Below are 19,366 nucleotides of genomic sequence, written 5' to 3' on the forward strand. Positions count from 1 at the left end.
ATTTTTAGCCCCCACCTTTTTCTTGCTGTCGTCCCCCTGCTTCCCCGTTCTCTCCATCGTCTCAATCTTGGAAAATCCTTGGGGTTTCGGGGTCTGGGATTTTTTGATTTTTTTTTAATCTGGGTACCTTTCCCCCCTTCTTCTTTTCCCCCATCTCTGTCTCTCCATCAAATCCGGGCTGATGTGCTCCGCGAGAGGCTGGAAATGGAAGTGGTGATGCTCTGGCTTTTCCCCTGGATATTTCAGTGCGTTTCAGTGCGGGCGGACTCCATCATCCACATTGGTAAGAAAGGGGGGGTGAGGGGGGAGAAAGCAACAAATACAAGAAAGGGATGGTGTCTCCTTAAAACCCCATCATGTCACGGGCAGAGGGCGAGTGAGCCCCATTAACTCCCCAGAGAGGGGGGCAAAAAAGCCACCCGAATCCTCCGAATTGCAAAGTTAGCAGCGAGATGAGGAAGCGACGCTGGGGTCCCTTTTGGTTGCAAGGATGCTGCAAGCACGTTAGCACTGAATCGCTGCAGGGGTTTCTCTGGAGACAGGACGCAGGTTTGCTGCTGCCGTTTCTCTGGTTGTACTAGATGCTGGGCTCAGACCTGTTTGCGTGCGAGGTTTTCTTTCGTCCGCCGCCACCCCCAGTAAACAAGGCAAGACAGAATAGGAACCATCCCGTAGGGGAAACTTTCCAAAAATCCCCCCACCGTCCCCTTCCCCAGTCATAGCAGATGCTACTATAACGGGAATGCGGGAGGGACAAGTTGGCTGGGAAAGGGTTAGGAGATGCTAGATGCGCAGTAGCTCTCTCTGTGTGTGTGTATGTGTGTGTGTGCGCGCACAACTGTTGTGGTTTGAATAAGGGCTCATTAAAACCTTTGGGCTGCAAGGCTTGAAGTCTCCAGCGAGGAGAAACCTGGCTAGGCGGAGGAGGGAGAAGGAGAGGCTGAGGTAATGGCGCATGCTGGACAGATAACTTTTGTGGCTTCTAGGAGCAGGGTAGAGGAATGTCCAGGGAAAGTCTGGCCAGCAAAAGGCAAAGGCTCTGCAGTCACCTTTTGGCGGGTATCGAATAAAGATGGGGGTGGGGGAAAGAGAGGGACAAAATCCTCCACAAACCCCTCGGGCTTCTGGCAGATGAGAGGGGAGGAGATGGAGAGTGGCGGGGAAATGAAGAGCAATGATTCCCATCCGCCTTTAGAGGAGGAGGAGGAGGAGGAGGAGGAAAATCCTCAGGGAGGAGAGAGAGAAGCCATGGAGCAAGAGAGGCTGGGTGGGAGTTCAGTCCGGAGCTACAGAGCGCGCGCCTGTGCCCTGATGGACACGAAATGTAACAAGTTTGCTCCCTCCAGGCACCACGCGTGAGGGCGCGGGGGCGAGCATGTGGGGGAATGTCTCTGGGGGTGGGGACCGATTTTGAACCAGCTGATGTGGTGGCGGCGGGGAGGACGAGGATGCTCAGACACCAGCCCTGTAAAACAACCAGGAGGCTGAGGCCAGGGCCAGAGCCCACAGCATTGCGGATCTAGCCGAGAAAAGAGACCGAGTCAACTTTGCCCGCTGTGCGAGGAAAGCTCTGAGCTACCCGCGAATTCCAAGGGGGCGAGGCGGGAGGGCGGCGGGGAAGCCCTGGTTGCGTCTCATCCTCTCAGGCGCTGGACGCACTTACAGGATTTCAGCTGCACCAGGAGCACGTTGTTCATCTTGGATGCAAACTGCAGATTTCTGACTTTTTTCGCGATTTGCTGAAGAGGAGGAAAGCGCGCCCCATTTCTCATCAGTGGAGCTGGAGAGCGGGGAGTTCAGAGACACAGCAGCTGATGGCGGCCAGACGTCCACAAAGCCTCTCTGCCTCTTTGCCTGCCAATGGACAAGGTGAAGGCCAGCTATAGATTCGTGGCTCCTATACCTGCCCCACACTTCAGCCTTAGTGATATTTTAGCGCCTGTTCCGAAATAAGGGCTTCAAAAGATTGAAGGGGAGGAGCCCCCTGAACTTGGATTTGTGAATTTACACGCGAATCTTTGTAAGACTTCAGGACACAGAACTAGTGTGAATAAGCAATATTGTACCAGGGAGGGAAGTGACTTTTTTTTTAATCCTTTAACCTAAAAAATCCTTGATCTGCATAACAAAATAGTAAATCTAAAGTGCACACACACGCTCCCGTAGTCAGAGTATGTTACGTAACACAGCTCGCCAGATGTTTTCACCTTAACTGCATAAACACGGCTTGAAATTAGAAGCTTTCAGGTTACTGAACACACAGGCTGACTCTAAATCAGTGTGTGTTTGTGTATGCAGCAGAGATCCAAAACCCAAAACAATGACAAACCAGGCGAACAGCAGAAAAAACCCAGAGCAAAAGTTGGTTGTTTTTCTAACACCTCTCCTTTTCTATTACATTCAAACTCACAAAGCAATTTTTTTTTCTAGGGGATTTGGTTAAAAACCAGTAAGTGATGGTAGGTGAAGCATACTTAACCTATTGGGCAAGAAAAGGCTTCATGAAGACTTTGCCTGTGTGTGTGTGTGTGATTTAATGCGCCTGAACAACAAATGCCTCTGTACGGTCACCGATAAACCTGGGAGCAAGGAAGCTGTTTTCTGTTAACTTGTTTTCAAATTCTCCCATGGACCCGAGCTCAACAACGTTCTCAGGGCCACACTGAACTGGCGTGTTAAAACACTGCACTCCAGGGGGGAGAGAGGTAGCTGATTTATATAAATGTATATAAATGAAACTTTAGGCAGGGGAAAATAAACAAGGTTAGGGAGCCTTAACTTTCCCCGTCTCTCCATTAACTCCCCCACCTCTCTGTCCTCCTGGGAAGATCAAATTTTGATGTGGTCATGCCAACAGGTGCCATTTTTGAAGGAAATGCTGCCAAGGACGACGAAGTCTTCAAGCAGGCGGTGTCCGATCTGAACCTCAATGACGACATTTTACAGAGCGAGAAAATCACGTACTCCATCAAGCTCATAGAGGCCAACAACCCCTTCCACGCGGTGCAGGAAGGTAAGCGCCCCGGCGGGGGGCTCCGCTTGGCTCGGCTCGGCTCGGCTCAGACCCGCGGCGAGGGCTTCGCAGAGCCCCGGCTGCTGGGCCGGGGGAGACGGTAGTTCTGCTTCGCGCGTCTGTTGCAGGTGTTTGTCAGGGGCGGCATGCCCAGGCTGACTCGCCTTCCCGCCCGTGGGCGTTATTTTCCCCTCTAATAATACGCGGGAAGGGGGGAGGGGTGTTGGCGCCAAAGAGCAGTTGAGGACCCCCCAGCTCCTGACTTTTACTGTCGCCCCCCCCCCCCTGCTCCTGTCTTTTACTGTCAAGCTTGACAGGGCTGCTGGAGCCCCGTGCGCTGGGTGCACGATCGGGCTGGAGGCGGGCGCCGGGAGCCCTGTGGCTCAGGCGGTTCTCTTCCCGAGGCGCGGGCAGCTCTGCTGGGGCTGGAAACTTTCCGGCGGCCGAAGGTTGGCGCTGTTTCACAAGGAAAGAGCCCGGAGCGGGAGGCTGCCCGGCGCTGTGGTGCCTGCTCGCGGAGAGCTGTCATTCCTGTGAAACTCCTTCCCGAGCAGCAGCCGCTCGCTAGCGCGTGTGAGCGGCCAGGCAGGGCAGCGCACGTGTGTCCGGCGGTGCACGCAACACGAGCATCTGGCCTGGTGCCCCGTGTCTCGCTGGGCAGGTCCGGGCGGCGGCGCCTGGTCTTTGGCCGCAGGGCCAGAGCAGTGGCGGATGTCAGGCGTTGTGGGGTGTGCTGGGGGAAGGAAGGCAGCTCAGGCGCTGCACAGAGGCGACCTCTCTCGGCCTCGCAACCTGCGCTCTGGGGAAGGGCGATCCGGCTGAGGAGCCCTTCCTTGGGGAAGGGAGAATGTGAGCACGGGGCTTGGAGTTGCAACAGGTGCCAGAGCGAAGGGCACCTGAAAGCCCCGCTCACTGGCAGGTGCTTCGGATGTTATTTATTGGGGGGGAGGGGGAGAGCGAGGGGCCAAACTACCCTCCCATAACTCTGTGATGTAAAGGCAGTTCAGTGCGATACAGGGAAGTCTAAGCCACCGATGAGAGAATGGTCGGAAGTGGAGCCTGCAAGTGTGTAAGGGAACAATTCCTTTCTACGGGAATTAAAGGGCCCTGGTAGTTACTGTGCGATGTCCCCGCAGGATTCAGAGTGAGTGTGGGTTGGGCTAGTTTTGCATTCTCGTTTCGTTTGTCTCCTGGCTTGAACTCCCCATGCCCGCAGACCGCCTTGGACTGGCGCAGAGCAGGGGTGCTTGTGTGTGCGTGAGGTCTAGTAACTCAAAAGATTGCTTCAAAGAATGTGAATGGTGAGACACAGTCTGAGCAGTCTTTGGTAAGAAACCAAAACACAGGTTTGAGAGTAACTGCCGTGTTAGTCTGTATTCGCAAAAAGAAAAGGAGGACTTGTGGCACCTTAGAGACTAACCAATTTATTTGAGCATGAACTTTCGTGAGCTACACCAAAGCTTATGCTCAAATAAATTGGTTAGTCTCTAAGGTGCCACAAGTACTCCTTTTCTTTAAACCAAAACGCGTTATTGGTGCCCAAACGTTTAGGCTGGCCCTAGCCACCTTGTGCCATCTCTAAGGTCTGTCCTAACTTGTTGCTGGGAGAGAGAGGGCTGAAAATGGAAGGAAATATTAAACATCCATCAATAAAGAGGCTTAGTGCTGCAATGTGCGGGGACTGCAATAAATGTGAGAAGTTGTGCAATGGCAGGGGCCTTGAAGCCCCCACTTTAAAAGGGGCTTAGGCTCTCCCCCCCACCCCAGGCAGAGGCTTCAGGCTTCTCTACTCCCCCCCCCCCCCCCGAAAGCGAGTTTTGATTCACAGAGTGAGGGATAGTTTGATTTACATATGTTTAGATTTTACCAGTCACAGATAGGATCAAATACAGCTAGACTAAAATAAGGACTGGGTGAGAAGTCTATTCAGAATGGCGAGGATGCTGTCCTTGTACTTTGCTGTTGTGTTTAATACTTTATTATCATGTTAACCCCCTATTGTGTGGATGAATGGAGAAGTAAGTTTTGAAAGTAGGGAGAAAACTGGGAAAGTGGTTTGAAAAACAGCTGTTTTATTTCACAGTCTTTGATTCCACTGAGGTTTTACGTGTGGATTAAATGGGGTAGCTAAGTAACTGGCTGAGCATTTTCCTAGCGTTTATAAGATCTGACAAGTAGTTACATCGGTAAATCATTTCAATTAGCTTTTATTGCAAAGGAAAATGTTTGAGATTAATCAGCTTGCCTTTACAAATAAGACTTTAAAAAGATGTTATTGGGGTTTGATGAAGAAGCCAAGGTTGATTATTGCCTGGGTTATTTCAGCAGCAGGGTTTTTGAGTAATAATTATTCTAGAAAAGAGAGCTATTTATATACCCCAACAATATTTTAAAAAATGATTCATCGCTAGTCTTACCCTTAATATTACAGAACAGGGAAAATAATCTTTTCCTCTGTGAAAATTTGCATTCATACATATGTATTTATGTGTAACTTGTGTACATGCAAATTATGGTTACAAAATTGCATCAAATATTCATTTTCATAAACCCCAAACAATTCCTTCTGACATCTTTTTGCCACCATGCCTGCTTCTTTGCTGTCACATAAATCCAAGACAACAACAAAATAAACCTGTTTGGGGAACTGATCCAAAGCCCATTGACATAGATGACGTTCATTCAGTAGGCTTTGGATCAGGCCTGACATTCTTGAAAATGGGGCAAGAAAGGTGCTTGTGACTGGGGAAAAATACATAGTCACAAACTATGGAATAGAAGGGTTTATTATTGTCAAAGACTAACTGAAGGATCAGCTCTTCCTACATTTTCAAAATGTCAATGTCCTATATTGAAGTTTATTCATATTCATGGAAATGACAGTAGTTGGCTGGCTGAACAAGTGCTTCCAACAGTGTCTCCTCTTCTCAAAAGTAAAAGCTTTAAACTACTTTGATCACATTGGGATATAAGCTGACAGTCTTGTGGACAGCAAGTCCAATGGCTCAGATTGTTCTGAGGAACTTGACCAAACTAGAGAATACTTCTTGACTTGGTAGTTTTCTTTTTTTCCCTTTTAATCCTGCAGGAATAGCAGTACCTCCAGGAAAGAATATTTCCAAAGTAATAATTCACTGTGAAAACTGTGTTGAAACCACAGGAAGGATTCTGGTCAGACTTTAATCTATTTGGTACATATCATTAGGCACCACAGCATATCTTCAGTGCCTGAAAAAGTGTAGGACCCAGATTTTCTTGGAGATGCCCACTGATGGGCAGTGGGCACCTAAATTTAGAATAATTTCCTGCAGTTCTGATCACACACTGGAGACCAGAGGAAATATGGAATAAACGTTACAATTACATTGAAAAATCACCCTTTTTCACCTAGCTGTTAAGGCTTATGTCGTCCTCTTCTCTCTGGGACCTCAAAATGATCGTATCTTGCCACAATGGGTGAGTAAAAAACAGAGTGGCAGCTTTATTGGTTCAAGTCAGACCCTCCCCCCCTTTTTGGGGTTTGAATTTCTTTCATTTGCAACTGTTATTCAATATGCTGACAGAATGATGCATGGGATGCACTAGTAACCATGCTATTTGTACTGTGCAGTATCTTTCTGCACAAAATTACATGGTGTCATTCTTACTATTCAAAGTTTTGTTGTAATCAGTTATGCAGATGCCCTACTCATTTCACTAGGACTTTGCTTACAGTAGTCAAAATAACCTGGAGCAAATCAGCTGCTCTAACTGCTCACATAATGTTGCTATTACTATATAAAATGCACTGACACCCACATTATTCTTCCTGTGTAATGTCTTTCTTAGCGGTCCCATGGAAATCGGTGTTGTAAACGTTAGTCTCATTGTAATAGGACGCTGTGTAGTACAAAACAGTTTGGAGTAGAAATAGTCCAGTGTGATACTACGGCCAGAGTAGCTCACAGAATCAAACAAGGCACACAATATTATTTTTTGTTTCAAGTACCTTTATAAACAGCATTACCCAGTAACACTGTGAATTATTCCTACTTAAATCAATGGTGCAAGCAGGCACTTCATTTCAGTGGTACTAAGGTAATATTATGAAAAGTAAACACTCCATGTGACAAGGTTTATTACACTGTAACAAGAATTTAATTACTGATAATATTTTTTCAATGCACTTGGGTTGGTATTTAGTATAAGATTTTTTTGCAGGGGTAGGAAAAAAATTTGAAAAGCAGCAGTATTTTTTCGATAGGATCAGTTCACTTCCAGGAGTAATGGCCTACTTAAAGTATTTTATTTTTCAAAAACAAGCCATTTTCAAAACTAGGAGATATACAGATATACCTTAGACATTGGAAAAAGCTATAGGGACCTTTGCTCAACAGAATACAGTGATGGTGAATGCCCGGTAACTGCAATAGGTAAATGAGAGCTGAGTATTTGTGTTTGTGTGTGTGTCTCTCTCTCTCTCTCTGTTTAGGTGGAATTCCATGCTAATGGGTTTATAGATGCTTGAGCATAGCAGTTAACATGGAGCCTAGTTCTAAAACATGACCCTAAGTAGTTCAGCTTGCATCTTGTGGGGAAAACTTCCTCTTATGACTCAGTAATCATTTGTATTACAGTTGTGCCTAGTTGCCAATGGTCAAGGCCTCATTGTGCTAAGGGTTGTGCAAACAAGCAGTAAAAAGACAGTCCCTGCTCCACAGAACTCGCAATCTAGTTTTATAACAAGATGCAACAAGTGGATGAAACAATCAAATGTGGGCAGCGGAGAAGTATGACATAACAGTGAGATCTGGTGTCTTTCATGTATATATAAAATAGGACTTGATTTTATATTTGTGCTCATGTACTGGAATGACACTTTCTGGAGTATGGTCTTTATGCCTATGACAATTAGTGTTAATTGAGAGAAAAAAACATGTTCATTGTAAATAGCTGGCAAAAAATCAAAACCTGAGAATGGTTACTCTGGTTTGGCTGTTCTATAGAAATCAGCAGCAGCCTTTCTGCACAATATTACATGGTGCAATGTTAATTTAATTGTTGATCCCTTTTGTTCTCTTCATTGTAAAGAAGCTGTGTGCCAAGTGTTAACCCAACATCTGTAAAAGTGCTGAGTTGTGAACTAGTGCAAATAACGTTTTTATCAGTAACCTGAGCAATTCCTTAAAATGATGCATTTTTTTTTCTGAGCTAAGAAGTTTGAAAGCTCAAAGGTATAAGGAACTCTTTTACAGATAAGACTGTGAAATATTTGGAAAAGAAAGTTTTCAATTCAAATTGCCATTTCTGTACTTGCTGCTGGAGTGATCTTGTTGAGGAAAAGTGAGTGTATGTTTCACAGTGGAGTCCAAAAGACAACTGTAAATCAGTTTCTAGCCTGTCTTAAAAATACGGCTGTTTAAGGTTTAAAAAAAAAAAGTATGTGTGTATCTCTGTGTGTATAAAATAGTTCATCAGGAGATCTAAATGTTTTTAAACACTGTTGGGGCAGAAAGGCTAACAGTCCAAAAAACCTTTTGCCATTTTAACTGTCACAGTGCATCATGGGGAGAGGATCCGATAGAGGTAGTTATTCAGAAATCTTGAAACTGTTTTGAAATGCCAATACAACCTTTCCTAGAATTGCAAATTGTTCTATTTTCATAGACAGTGGTTCCTTTCAAATGAATTGTTTCTAATTGGAGCAACCTTGCATGCCTGCTGAGGCTAAAAGGCTATTAGCACTGGAAAGCCGAGAATACTTCGGAATTCAGAACATGCGTTGAGAGTGAGGATGATGTTCCATAGGTTGATTTTAGTTACCTGTTTATTCCATGCATATTGCTGTTGTACATCAGTGACTCACAGCTGCTGACTTTTTTGAGTTATTTGTGTGTTCATGTTGTGTACCTTGGAGTGAAGCTGTTCCCTTGTCTCTTGCATGTGGGACTTGGCAAGGATGTGTGCATGGGGAAGTTCTCAAACTGCCATAGCCATGTACATACATTTCAAGTTACAGAAACAGTAGGTATTGAGCATTTTTGTTTGTTTAGATGTAAGTCGAGCTGCATGTATATGCCTAAATGTACAAGTGAAACAGCGAAACAAGGGCATTATCTTTGTTGTTCTAGGATTTGTTTACCCAGCCAAAATTCAAAGCAGAACCTAAACACATGCCTAGCCTAAGGGTATAGAACTGTGGAGGCAATTAGTGAATTTCTGTAAGGTTCTGGGTCTGTCTCTCCCACCCCCTCCCTTACAAGTTTATTTCACGGTAGTTAGAGTGACACTGAGTAGAAACTCATAGAGGGGACAGACGCTGTATTGCAATTATACCTGGATAGAGTCTTCAGCTTTCAATTGCAGATACTGCTTTCTCTTTGCGTTGAGCTCAGCTTTAAGTGTAAATGGCCACATAAACAATAAACGGAGAAATGCCTGCCAGCCATGGTGAAAGTGTCCCCCTCAATCTTTGGGCAAGCTCAGGACAGGTCAATATATAAGTCTAGGCTAAAATGGTGTCATGTAAACATGAGATAAGGCATTCTGATTTGTTTGGTTAGTTTTTAGATGAAAGCATGGCCCCAGAGGTGAAAACATAACAGAGGTTTCACTATATTTTATATCTTTAAGATGTTTAGTCCCCGAACATGGGGAGAAGAAGGGTGGGGGTCAGGGTAGAATTGCAAACCATAATGGATCTCAGGAATTCTAATATATTCTTGTTCATATGAAGTGATTTTTTAAAAAAAAATATAAGATTGTATTGATTTGGCTGCATTGGGTGGGCAAATGTATTGCTTGGTTAAGAAATACTATGATGCCTCGTACTTAAGGTTAAATATTTAATAGTAAATATAAAAAGGATTCTAGATTTTGTCTGACAGACTTGCAAAGGGTTGGTTTTTATTAATGTGCTGTCATTTAATTTTTTTGCTAGTGGTTTCTCATGTGTCTTTCACTCTCATTTAGCATCTCCTTTATCTGCTATTCTCTTGCAGCTCGTTTGAGCATATTTTTCAAGCAGGTTTCACTGGGATACACTGTCTTATTTAGAACTTTTTGGCAGCTGAACTCTGAGTTCTCCAGAGTGAACATATTGTTATATACATCATTTCTAGTTTCATTCTGAGCTTTCAAAGCATTCTCAAAACCAGGCAGATACAGTGTAAGCAGGGGATTGCTCCCCTAGTCCTAGAGACCTGGCTGTGTAACTACATATTTCTAACTAGTCTACTGTGGTTAAAAGCTGTTGCTCAGTGGGGTGAATGTGCTTAACATTTTTACCTCCTCATGCCTTCCGAGACCAAACTGAGACTTGTTAAGGACTGCCACAGTGAAGGCATCTGTGACACTGTCATCTCATTCTGCCTGTGCTTTTATGCTCTTCAGTTGTATGGCTTGGCTAGAATGCTTCACAAAATTAAAGAAAACAACATTTTGAAATCTCCATCTCTCCCCGCATGTGCATGTTTGTTATGTTATGTTAGTGGCAAGGACCCTGTGTTTCCTTCAGTTTGAAACAAATATGCCAGTATTTCATAAAGGGGGGCAGATTCAGTTAGGCTTATGATGAATGCAGCCTATGAATTGCAAGCAACAAATCCAAGTACACATACCTCTAATTACAGCTGGGTATTTTGAGGCATAGCTACTCAATGTTCAATTGTAGGTGCAAAAATGTGAAGATATCTTGCACCTGGGAGGCTACCATTTTGAAAAGATACCCCAAATATTTTTATTTTTGTTTTTGTAGAGAGCATACAGCCCTGGGATGAATTTCCTTCCCTCTCAAACCGTATCCTTCAAAAGCAGCCACATGGTTCTGGCTCTGTACCATGTGTAATGTAATGCATTCATGAATATGCAGATCAGGAAAATATGTAGTGAATTTTAAGTTCTGTGCTGCCTCCAACACATGACATCCATGGGGTTTCATGCTTCGGCTGTTCCTACTTAACAGGTTTGGGAAATTTCCCTGCTTTGCGCTACTGCTGGTGCAGCTGTACCAGTGCTAGTGGGAGTGGCAACTCAGGCACTTTCACGACTATTTTGCCTAACTTTGTTTCGGGTGTGGTTAAAAATGCCTGTGCTCACAATCCAGTAAAGAAACTTTTCTAACTTATTTAGAGATCAAAATGCACTTGGACTGCCCACTCTCCCTGGTACTAGTACTCTCAGGTCAGGGGTTATGTTTCTCAACTTTCTAGAATACTGGTTTTGTACAGAACTCTAACTTTACTAGGTGTAATGGAATCTGGTCAGTTGGGAAACAAAAATTAGAACTAATTCATATCAAACTTTGCAGACAGCTTTCCTAACAAAAGCCTGTCCATATATGACACCCTGGGAAAAGGATGTGAATAAGTAAGTTACCCAAGAGGAATGGGGTTTGATCCAGAAAAGAGGACCAGCAGGAAATGAAGAATTAGTCTCTCATCATCTAGTACCTGCTTGGCCATTTGTAACCTCTCACTGGAAACAAACAAAAATAGGCCAACCATGGAGGAAAACTGTGGGAGGTTGTGGTTATGGAAAAATCAACACACCAATTATATACCCAGCAAAGTGGAAAGAGGACAGATAGATACCTAGATATTTGGTTACATTTTATTCTAGAGGTGGGCAAACTACGGCCCGCAGGCCACATCCAGCCTGCGGGCCTGTCCTGCCCAGCCCTTGAGCTCCCAGCCGGCTAGCCCCTGGCCCCTCCCCTGCTGTCCCCCCTCCCCTGCAGCCTCAGGTCGCTGCCCCACCAGCACTCTGGCCCCGCTACTCCTGCCAGGCAGTGTGGTGGTGTGGCTGGCTCTGGCCAGGCGGTGGGGCTGCAAGCTCCTGCTGCTCTGAGCGGCAAGGTAAGGCGGCGGGGAGCAGGGGGGTTGGATAAGAAGCAGGGGGTCCTGTGGGGCAGTCAGGGGACAGGGAGCAGGGTGCGGTTGGATGGGGCTGAGTTTCTGGCAGGGGGGTTCAGGGGACGGGGAGTAGGGGGCAGTTGGATAGGCATGGGAATCCTGGGGGGCCTGTCAGGGGGAGGGGTGTGGATAGAGGTCGAGGTAGTCAGGGGGCAGGGAGCAGTGGGGGTTGGATAGGGGATGGGATCCCGGGGGGGCAGTTAGGGGACAAGGAGTGGTGCAGGGGGGGTTGGATGGATCAGGGGGGCAGTCAGGGGGCGGGAAGTGGGGGGGGGCGGATAGGGGGTGCGGGCCAGGCTGTTTGGGCAGGCACAGCCTTCCCTAACCGGCCCTACATACAGTTTTGCAACCCCGATGTGGCCCTCGGGCCAAAAAGTTTGCCCACCCCTGTTTTATTCAGTACTCAGACAAAATACATTCACCTGCAAAAAACATTGCACACCTGTCCAATGTTTTTAATATTAACATTTGATAGACATGCCTGCTCTGTTAAATATGTGTATGTAGAGATTTCACTGAGTTTAATAAAATCATTAGAAATGACATCCGTGTTCTGATGATGCTCACTCTGTAATATGGTGACACCCTGTTAAATAGAAAGATCTGTTGTCCATATTCCTGTAAAATGTCTCTTTAAACAAAAGCTAACTGTTGTAATGATTGTTTTGTTTCTGATATTTACATGGGAAGGATATGTAAACTTGCTAAAACTTCCTAAATAGTAAAAAAAAATGGCAGTACTGCATCTATTCTAAAACTCCCACTGTTACTATCATGGTGGAGCTCCATGAATGGCAGTATAACAATGGTCCTTGTTTACAGTGGGCTTGTTTCTCTCTGTTACACTGTTAGCTACTCTTGCTAAATGTTAGTAGCCAATTTGGCACAGCTGGTTTGCCAAGACTGTGACTGCCCTGGGCTTCTTAGAGCAGGTCTACATGACACAGTGGCTAACAAGTTTAAGTGACATAGTGGTTAGAATGCTGGAGTTGCCTGGAGCCCGAACTGCACTATTACTTCTGCCGAGGTGGAACTGCATCCATGCTCTCTGTGGTGGAAAAAGCTTCTGAAAAGGCTAGAGTAGACATAGGCTGGGTGATTTCCTAGAAAACGTTAGACAAGGCAATACAGAATGAAGGTAGCATATGACCTACAAATAGCCTATATTACAGACTGACCTTGTTTCTTTTCTCCCTGCTAATATGCAACCTGCTAATACCTTGATTTAGCAACCAATAGGTGTGGAACAGTCATAGATTTCAAAATAATTTAATTCACCAAGTGGCTGCAGGATTGGCTCACTGTTCTCCTAGAATACCAAATGGTCTCACCCTGTTTTTCATCAAAGATTTAATACCAGGGAGCTATAGTTGGGTGTTATGCTACTTTCTTTACTTATACAAAATATGCTACTGTATTAACCAGCGTACTGTGAAGCATCATCACAAATCAAGCTTAAGCAGTGTTTATAAAAATGTAAATGAACATATGTCAATGACGTTTTTTTATTTTAAAAATAAATTGTATTTTTTTTCTTATTTATTGGCACACTTTGGTAATGCATGATGGGTCTCCCCAGTCGCTACTGTTGATTAGCGAGTTCTGCTATAAATGTGAAATGAGTTTGAAAGATCTTTTCTCCCTGTATTTGTGTACCTTTGGTATTAGAATTGTTAAATCAAATAACTATTCCTATTCCCTAACTATTACAATACACTGTACATACTGTGTGTATATATACAAGTGATTTAGATGCTAGATATATTGTAAACCTCTTTTGCACTGAATAGAAAAATATCTTGATCTTATCTGCATTCCTAGACTCTAACTGCCACAAGTGATTAAAGGAACCCTATATTTCAAGCACGATATTTTAAATTGCATCTTAATATATAAAGAATGGATGGAGTTTCATATTTTGATGTGATTCATCATTCTGTGGTCCAGACGGAGTAATAGGAGTTCAAACTATAGCTCTTTGAACAGAGAGGCTATTACCATGTTTATTAAAATCATCCATGGCTTAGTATAGTTATACATAAAAAAATAAACAAAAAAGATAGTGATGAGTTCTTCTTACAATAGTGGCTCTAAGTTAATGTTGTGTTCAGTGAGCCTATGGCTAAAATGGTTACTGAAGAGATGGAAGTAAAATTTGATACTCTGCGTCCCAAAGATCACATTTTTGGACAAATAACTACTTGCTTCCCCAAGAAAAAGATCAGGTTGCAGCAGTTAAAAAGGACATTGTTCTATACTTTCAAGTGAATGATATGGACAATATAAAAAGAGGACTTCTCAATAGGCAGGTAAAGCAATATTTAGGGGCCAGCTGATAAGCAGAAGCTCTTGGCTGAAATGTAAGACGATGTAATTTTTGCTATTCTAAGTAAAACATAAATCTTGTGTTGGACTTTACTCAGTTTTTCTTGCAAAAATAGATATTTTTATCTATATATAGATCGATAGCTATAGATATAACTTGTCATACACTTATTTAAAAATTATTCTTCTGAGAGATTCTAAAATGAATTGTTTCTGTATTTTTATTTGTTCCCTGGTGGAATGTTGGCATCTGATGCTACTAAAGGTTGCTCTTCTTATCTAACCCCGTAGAGGCACCTAGGCTAAAATGATTGATTGGAAGCATTGCTTCTGTACAGTAGATTTTGTACACTGACTTGAAATCTACCTTTTCTTAGAGGAGGTTTTCATTTCTCTAAATCTGCCCCAGCAAAATAGAAGTGTCATGTTAAAAAATCACATTTTGTGATCCCAGTTTCACACGTGCTTTCCATAGTTCACACAGACACATGCATACATATTTGCACATATCCAATTTTATGTTTGGCAACTCTTCATGCACTTGAGCATACAACTTCTGTTTAGATATACAGAAATAACATGCTTTCGATTTTTTTTAGAATTTAGTGCAGTTGAAAAGTGCTAGACTGTCAGGCCTGGAGACTGAAGTCTACTAATCATGGGATACGTCTAGGGCATGAGGACCTGCAATCTTCCCAATACCAGTGCATTTCAACCTTGACCTATAGAAACCACCTCTAGAACTCAGAAGCCAGTTTATTCTCTGTGTCCCTTCAACTGCTGGTCTCTTGGGGTTGAGACTAAGAATAAAGGGGCCAATTAATACCAATTGTGACAGTAGTATTTGGTGATGTGATACTTGTCCGCTAGAAATTGGAGTGAGGCCGCTAACTAGCATGCAACATTTTGAAAATCTATTCCATAGTGCATGAAGATGTGTAATAATTTCAGGGACAGATTATAATGATATGTTAATATGCCAAGATTTCTCTCATTTACATAGCTTTAAGGCAGTAAGTACATAAAAATGAGAAACATGTTGAGAGGGTTTTCTTTTATGTAGTTCTTAATGGCTTGTGTTTAATTATAATTTGTAGACTTGATTGCTGTGCTTGAAACTATTTTCAGGTTTGTGAGTTTTGAATGCTTTTAGTTGGCTTGCAAGGTTTGCTTGATCGAAACATTACTTAGTTTCTCTGGTGGGTAACTTTCCCCACATCCGTGGTTCTGCTCTGAAATTCTCATTTGACTTTGTTGTGGCTTCTTGATTCCTATCTATTTCTCACCCTCCCCTTTTAATATTAGTTTAAATGTGCAGTAAGAAATGAGATCTTGAAGCGCTAATGATCTTCAGTTAAGGGTAAAAAGAACCAAGAGGTATTAATTTAAGTAGTGCTGTTTGGCTGCAGTAAAGCACCCAGCAGGGTCTCTACTGCTTGACCTTCCTGAGAACCATTCCCTTAGCAACCATTCAAATAGGAGGGAAAAGGACAGTAAGAAGGAGGGCCTGAAATGATTTCTGCTTATATTCAGCTGAATAATGTCTGAGGAATAACTTGCATTCTAGCCCCCTCCACCTCTCCAAAAAAACCCTACCCAGTGGGATCCCAGCTCTCGTTATTCACCCAGTATCTTAGTCGAGTCCTTTAATTCATTGCATTTTAACTTGCTGTCTCAGTCTTCGAGATTTTAGCTAGCAACGTCATTCATAAAATAGTCTGTAATATCATCTTCTTGATCACGTTGGTCCTCTTCCTCACTCTTATTTAGAAAGTGAATAAATACAAGGATTTTCTGTGGAAGGAAATGTCTGTAAAGTTAATGAGAATTGGTTTTGTCAGCAGGTGAATGCATCTGTAAGACCAAGGCTTTATGCTGTTGGCTGTGCATTGGGAGGTGATAATCATCTTCTGCTTGTTACCACATGGTATATATAGAACCTGTAATGATGAGGTGCAACATTGTCATTGCCCTTTGGGATGTCAGCACTACCCATGAGTAAGGGGAGAGCTGAGTAAAACTCAGTGGTTTTGCATTGTGGTGGATTTGAACCTCTTGAGTTCCATTCCATGTTGGGTTCACCCGCACCTGAATTTTGCTTTGATTTAAATGAACCTTCCCAAACTCAAAGGAAAAAGAGAAACTAGATGAATTTTGCTTGTTTTTGTTGTTGTTGTGGTTGAAATAAAGTGAAACAGAATTTTGCTTGGTTTGCATCAGTAACTAGAGTCCACACGAGGAGAGGGAGGAGGCATAGTAGTATTGGTCAGAGGGGGTTTCAGGTGCAGAAGGCTGCATGGAAGAAGATGCAGAGGTGATGAGTGGTCTCTCCCCATATTGTATGTCCCAATTCCAATCACACAACAATATAAATTTTATGTTTACCTTGTGCTTAATCTTTTGTAGTCTCTTCCATTCTCTCTCTCTGTTTTCTTCTCTCTGAAGTACTTCAGTTACTATGGAAACAATAATCTTATTGGTATGGGTGGAGCTTAGTGACATCAGCAAGAGCAGAATAAAGCCCGCTAATTCCATGAATTGCTCAACATTCCATAGTGAGTAAGGTGACTGTAAGTCATAGGGCTGGATTCTTAAAGTGGCCCAGAAGGCCAAGGGAGTATACCAGGCTGCCAAGAGGAAATCTTGGCTAGTGTTCAGCTGGAGGCAGCTCCTTCAGCAGCCAACACTTGTGTAAGGGGAAGGAGAGGGTATATCAGCAAAGAATGGTGGAGTGGAGTTCTATTATACCTGGTCCCCATTAGTGTAAGGTCTCTGTCCTGCTGCAGCGCTTACTTGCACTGGGGGTGAGTGGTTCCCCTGTGGCTGCCACTCTTGCTGGATCATAGTGGAGCATGGGAGCCTATGTCCAGATTGCAGCATTATACAAACTGAAACACACTCAAAAATAACAATCTCAGAATTCATTGCTACTTGGCTGGCTTTGAAAGAAGGGCTGAGAAGATGAGGAGCAACTGTGGGAGCTATCAGGAAGTGCTTTTCGGAAGGAAAGACAGAACAAGAATTGGCTTTCAGTCAAGCAGTATCCTGAATGAGCCTCAATTTGGCACACGCTGACATACAGCATGGCATTCCTGCTGCCAGTGGGGGCTTGGCTCAGCACTGGCACTCCCAGAGCCATTGGAGCACGCAGACAGAAATACTGTGAAGAATAATGTAAGGCTGCATTATTTAACCGGGATGTTGTAGTCCTCTTGCTCACCTCCCCACAATTCGATCCAGAAACAGAGCCCATGCTGACAGTAGCACTGCTATTAATAAGAGAGGTTCAGAGTTACAAAATTGAGAGGGGACTCTAGTGGCTACTCTAGTACTCTAATGGCTACAATTACATCTTGCTTTTAAAAAACACTATCAAATGCAAATAGAACATAAAACCACAGCCACCAACTAACAAAGCCCACACCTAAGGGGAAATCCTGTCCTTACTGGAAAATCAATGGGAATTTTGCCATTGTCTTCAATGAAGCCAGGGTTTCACCCCTAGGATGGAGGGCAGGGTAGACAGCCCCTGATAGACGAGGAGAGATACTTCTGTGTCTTATTGAACATTTATCAAAAACGGAAATTCCAATCCTCAAACAGCTTTTTGATCACACTACCGCTTCTTGTTCTCAAACCGTCCCTTCTGCGGCATTCTGCTCCTCCACTGAGGAGGATCTGCCTCCTGGAGCCTGTTTGTTCTGCTCCCGGCAGTCTCCCATGGTCAGTGGAACAAGTCCCTTCCCTCAGCTCTAATGTCCTCCGAGCGTTCCATAGGAGCCCTGATGGCAGAGGCAGCTCTGGAGAGGTATTGAATTAGTGCATTTCCTGGCTACCTGAGGCACACACCTTCTGTCTGGAGCTGTTCTCTTTTAGGTGATGCTGTCTAGGCAGCCTCCCCATGGTGGGCATTCTGCCTCCAAGGGCCCTGTGCCCTAGTTTATACATACAGAAGATCCATCACCATTTTAACTCTGTCTTTTAGTTAGACTTGTAAATCAGTTCTCCTAATACTGACGTCTCTTTCCACTTTCTTCCTTCCTGCTATATATCTCTCGTCTTCTTGCTCAGTAGCATGGTGTGTCTCTGATTCTCCCCCGATCCCCATCTCACACTCAGTGCAATTGAATTTTGAACGTGCTCCTTTTATGATTTACTGGATTATTATATTTTCATTGCATTTTAATCATCATTATGACAACATCTGTTGGCAGCAATACACAGCTGATTTTCCGAGCACTTTCCGTAGGATTTGAAAATGGTTATATATCTACGTTAGAGAGAGCACCACAAATTTATTCCCTTTTGCCATTTGAACTAAAAGGAATGCAATCGCATTACAGGAAGGGGAAATGTGCCTTACGAAGACTTGTCGCGTTGTTCAGTGGCTTCCATTGCAAAACTTCCTTACCTTCCCACAGCTACCTTCTGGCTTATCTACACCAGAGAACCCTGGGCTTGAAAGGTGAAAAGTTTAAACCCTCCTCCTGCTTTCATTGACAAAACACACAGTTCTTTGTTTTGGTTTAATTTAGCTTTGGAAGCTGCATTTCTTTAACCCCATCAGAAAAAGGAAAGCATACACTTACAAACAAAAGCTCAAGATCAATACAATACCCAAAGGAGGGATCTGATGGTAGATCTAAGGAGCAATTAACATCAAGAAAAATCTGGGAAACAACATTGACAGCAGCAGTCAGTTACATTTTCTACAGAGCATGCGGGCAGCATTGACAGTTAATTTCATGCAAATTAAAATATGGATTGGCCACTTTGATAAAAAATAATACTTTATAAAATGTCACTAATTTGATTGAATAACATAAATACTTCCCTTCCCTTTTCTTTTCCTTCTTTCCTGATAGCTTTTGTATTGAATAATCCTGTATATCCACTTTTGCTGTTTTGTCTTTTTGGGTTTATTATCCAGCAGTTAAGCAGCTGTTTTTGAATTCTGTAATTGTCATTTAGACAGAACAGTGAACAAAGAGGCTTCTGGTGGGTATACAATAGCTACATTTTGTTTAGCAAAGAAGTGGAGGAGGCTGGATGAAGGTTGAGTGGAGATATACTGCTGCTCACACTTTGATTCTGCAATGTTTTCTGCACATGTGCAGGGGTCCACTCACCTGGAACT

The 19,366-nt window shown here is 43.6% G+C and overlaps 1 protein-coding gene across 1 annotated transcript in view; it reads left to right on the top strand.

The window, feature by feature from the left end:
- Positions 1–204: 204 nt before the first annotated feature.
- The window catches only part of GRID1 (glutamate ionotropic receptor delta type subunit 1), an 836,720-nt gene continuing 817,558 nt past the window's right edge, over positions 205–19,366 (top strand). Inside the window, exons 1-2 of the mRNA XM_077821976.1 lie at positions 205–283; positions 2,858–3,013. Coding sequence (XP_077678102.1) covers positions 205–283; positions 2,858–3,013 — 235 coding nt within the window. The remainder of the gene's footprint in view (positions 284–2,857; positions 3,014–19,366) is intronic.

Source organism: Eretmochelys imbricata, chromosome 7 (assembly GCF_965152235.1).
Source record: "Eretmochelys imbricata isolate rEreImb1 chromosome 7, rEreImb1.hap1, whole genome shotgun sequence".
NCBI classification, from domain to species: domain Eukaryota; kingdom Metazoa; phylum Chordata; order Testudines; family Cheloniidae; genus Eretmochelys; species Eretmochelys imbricata.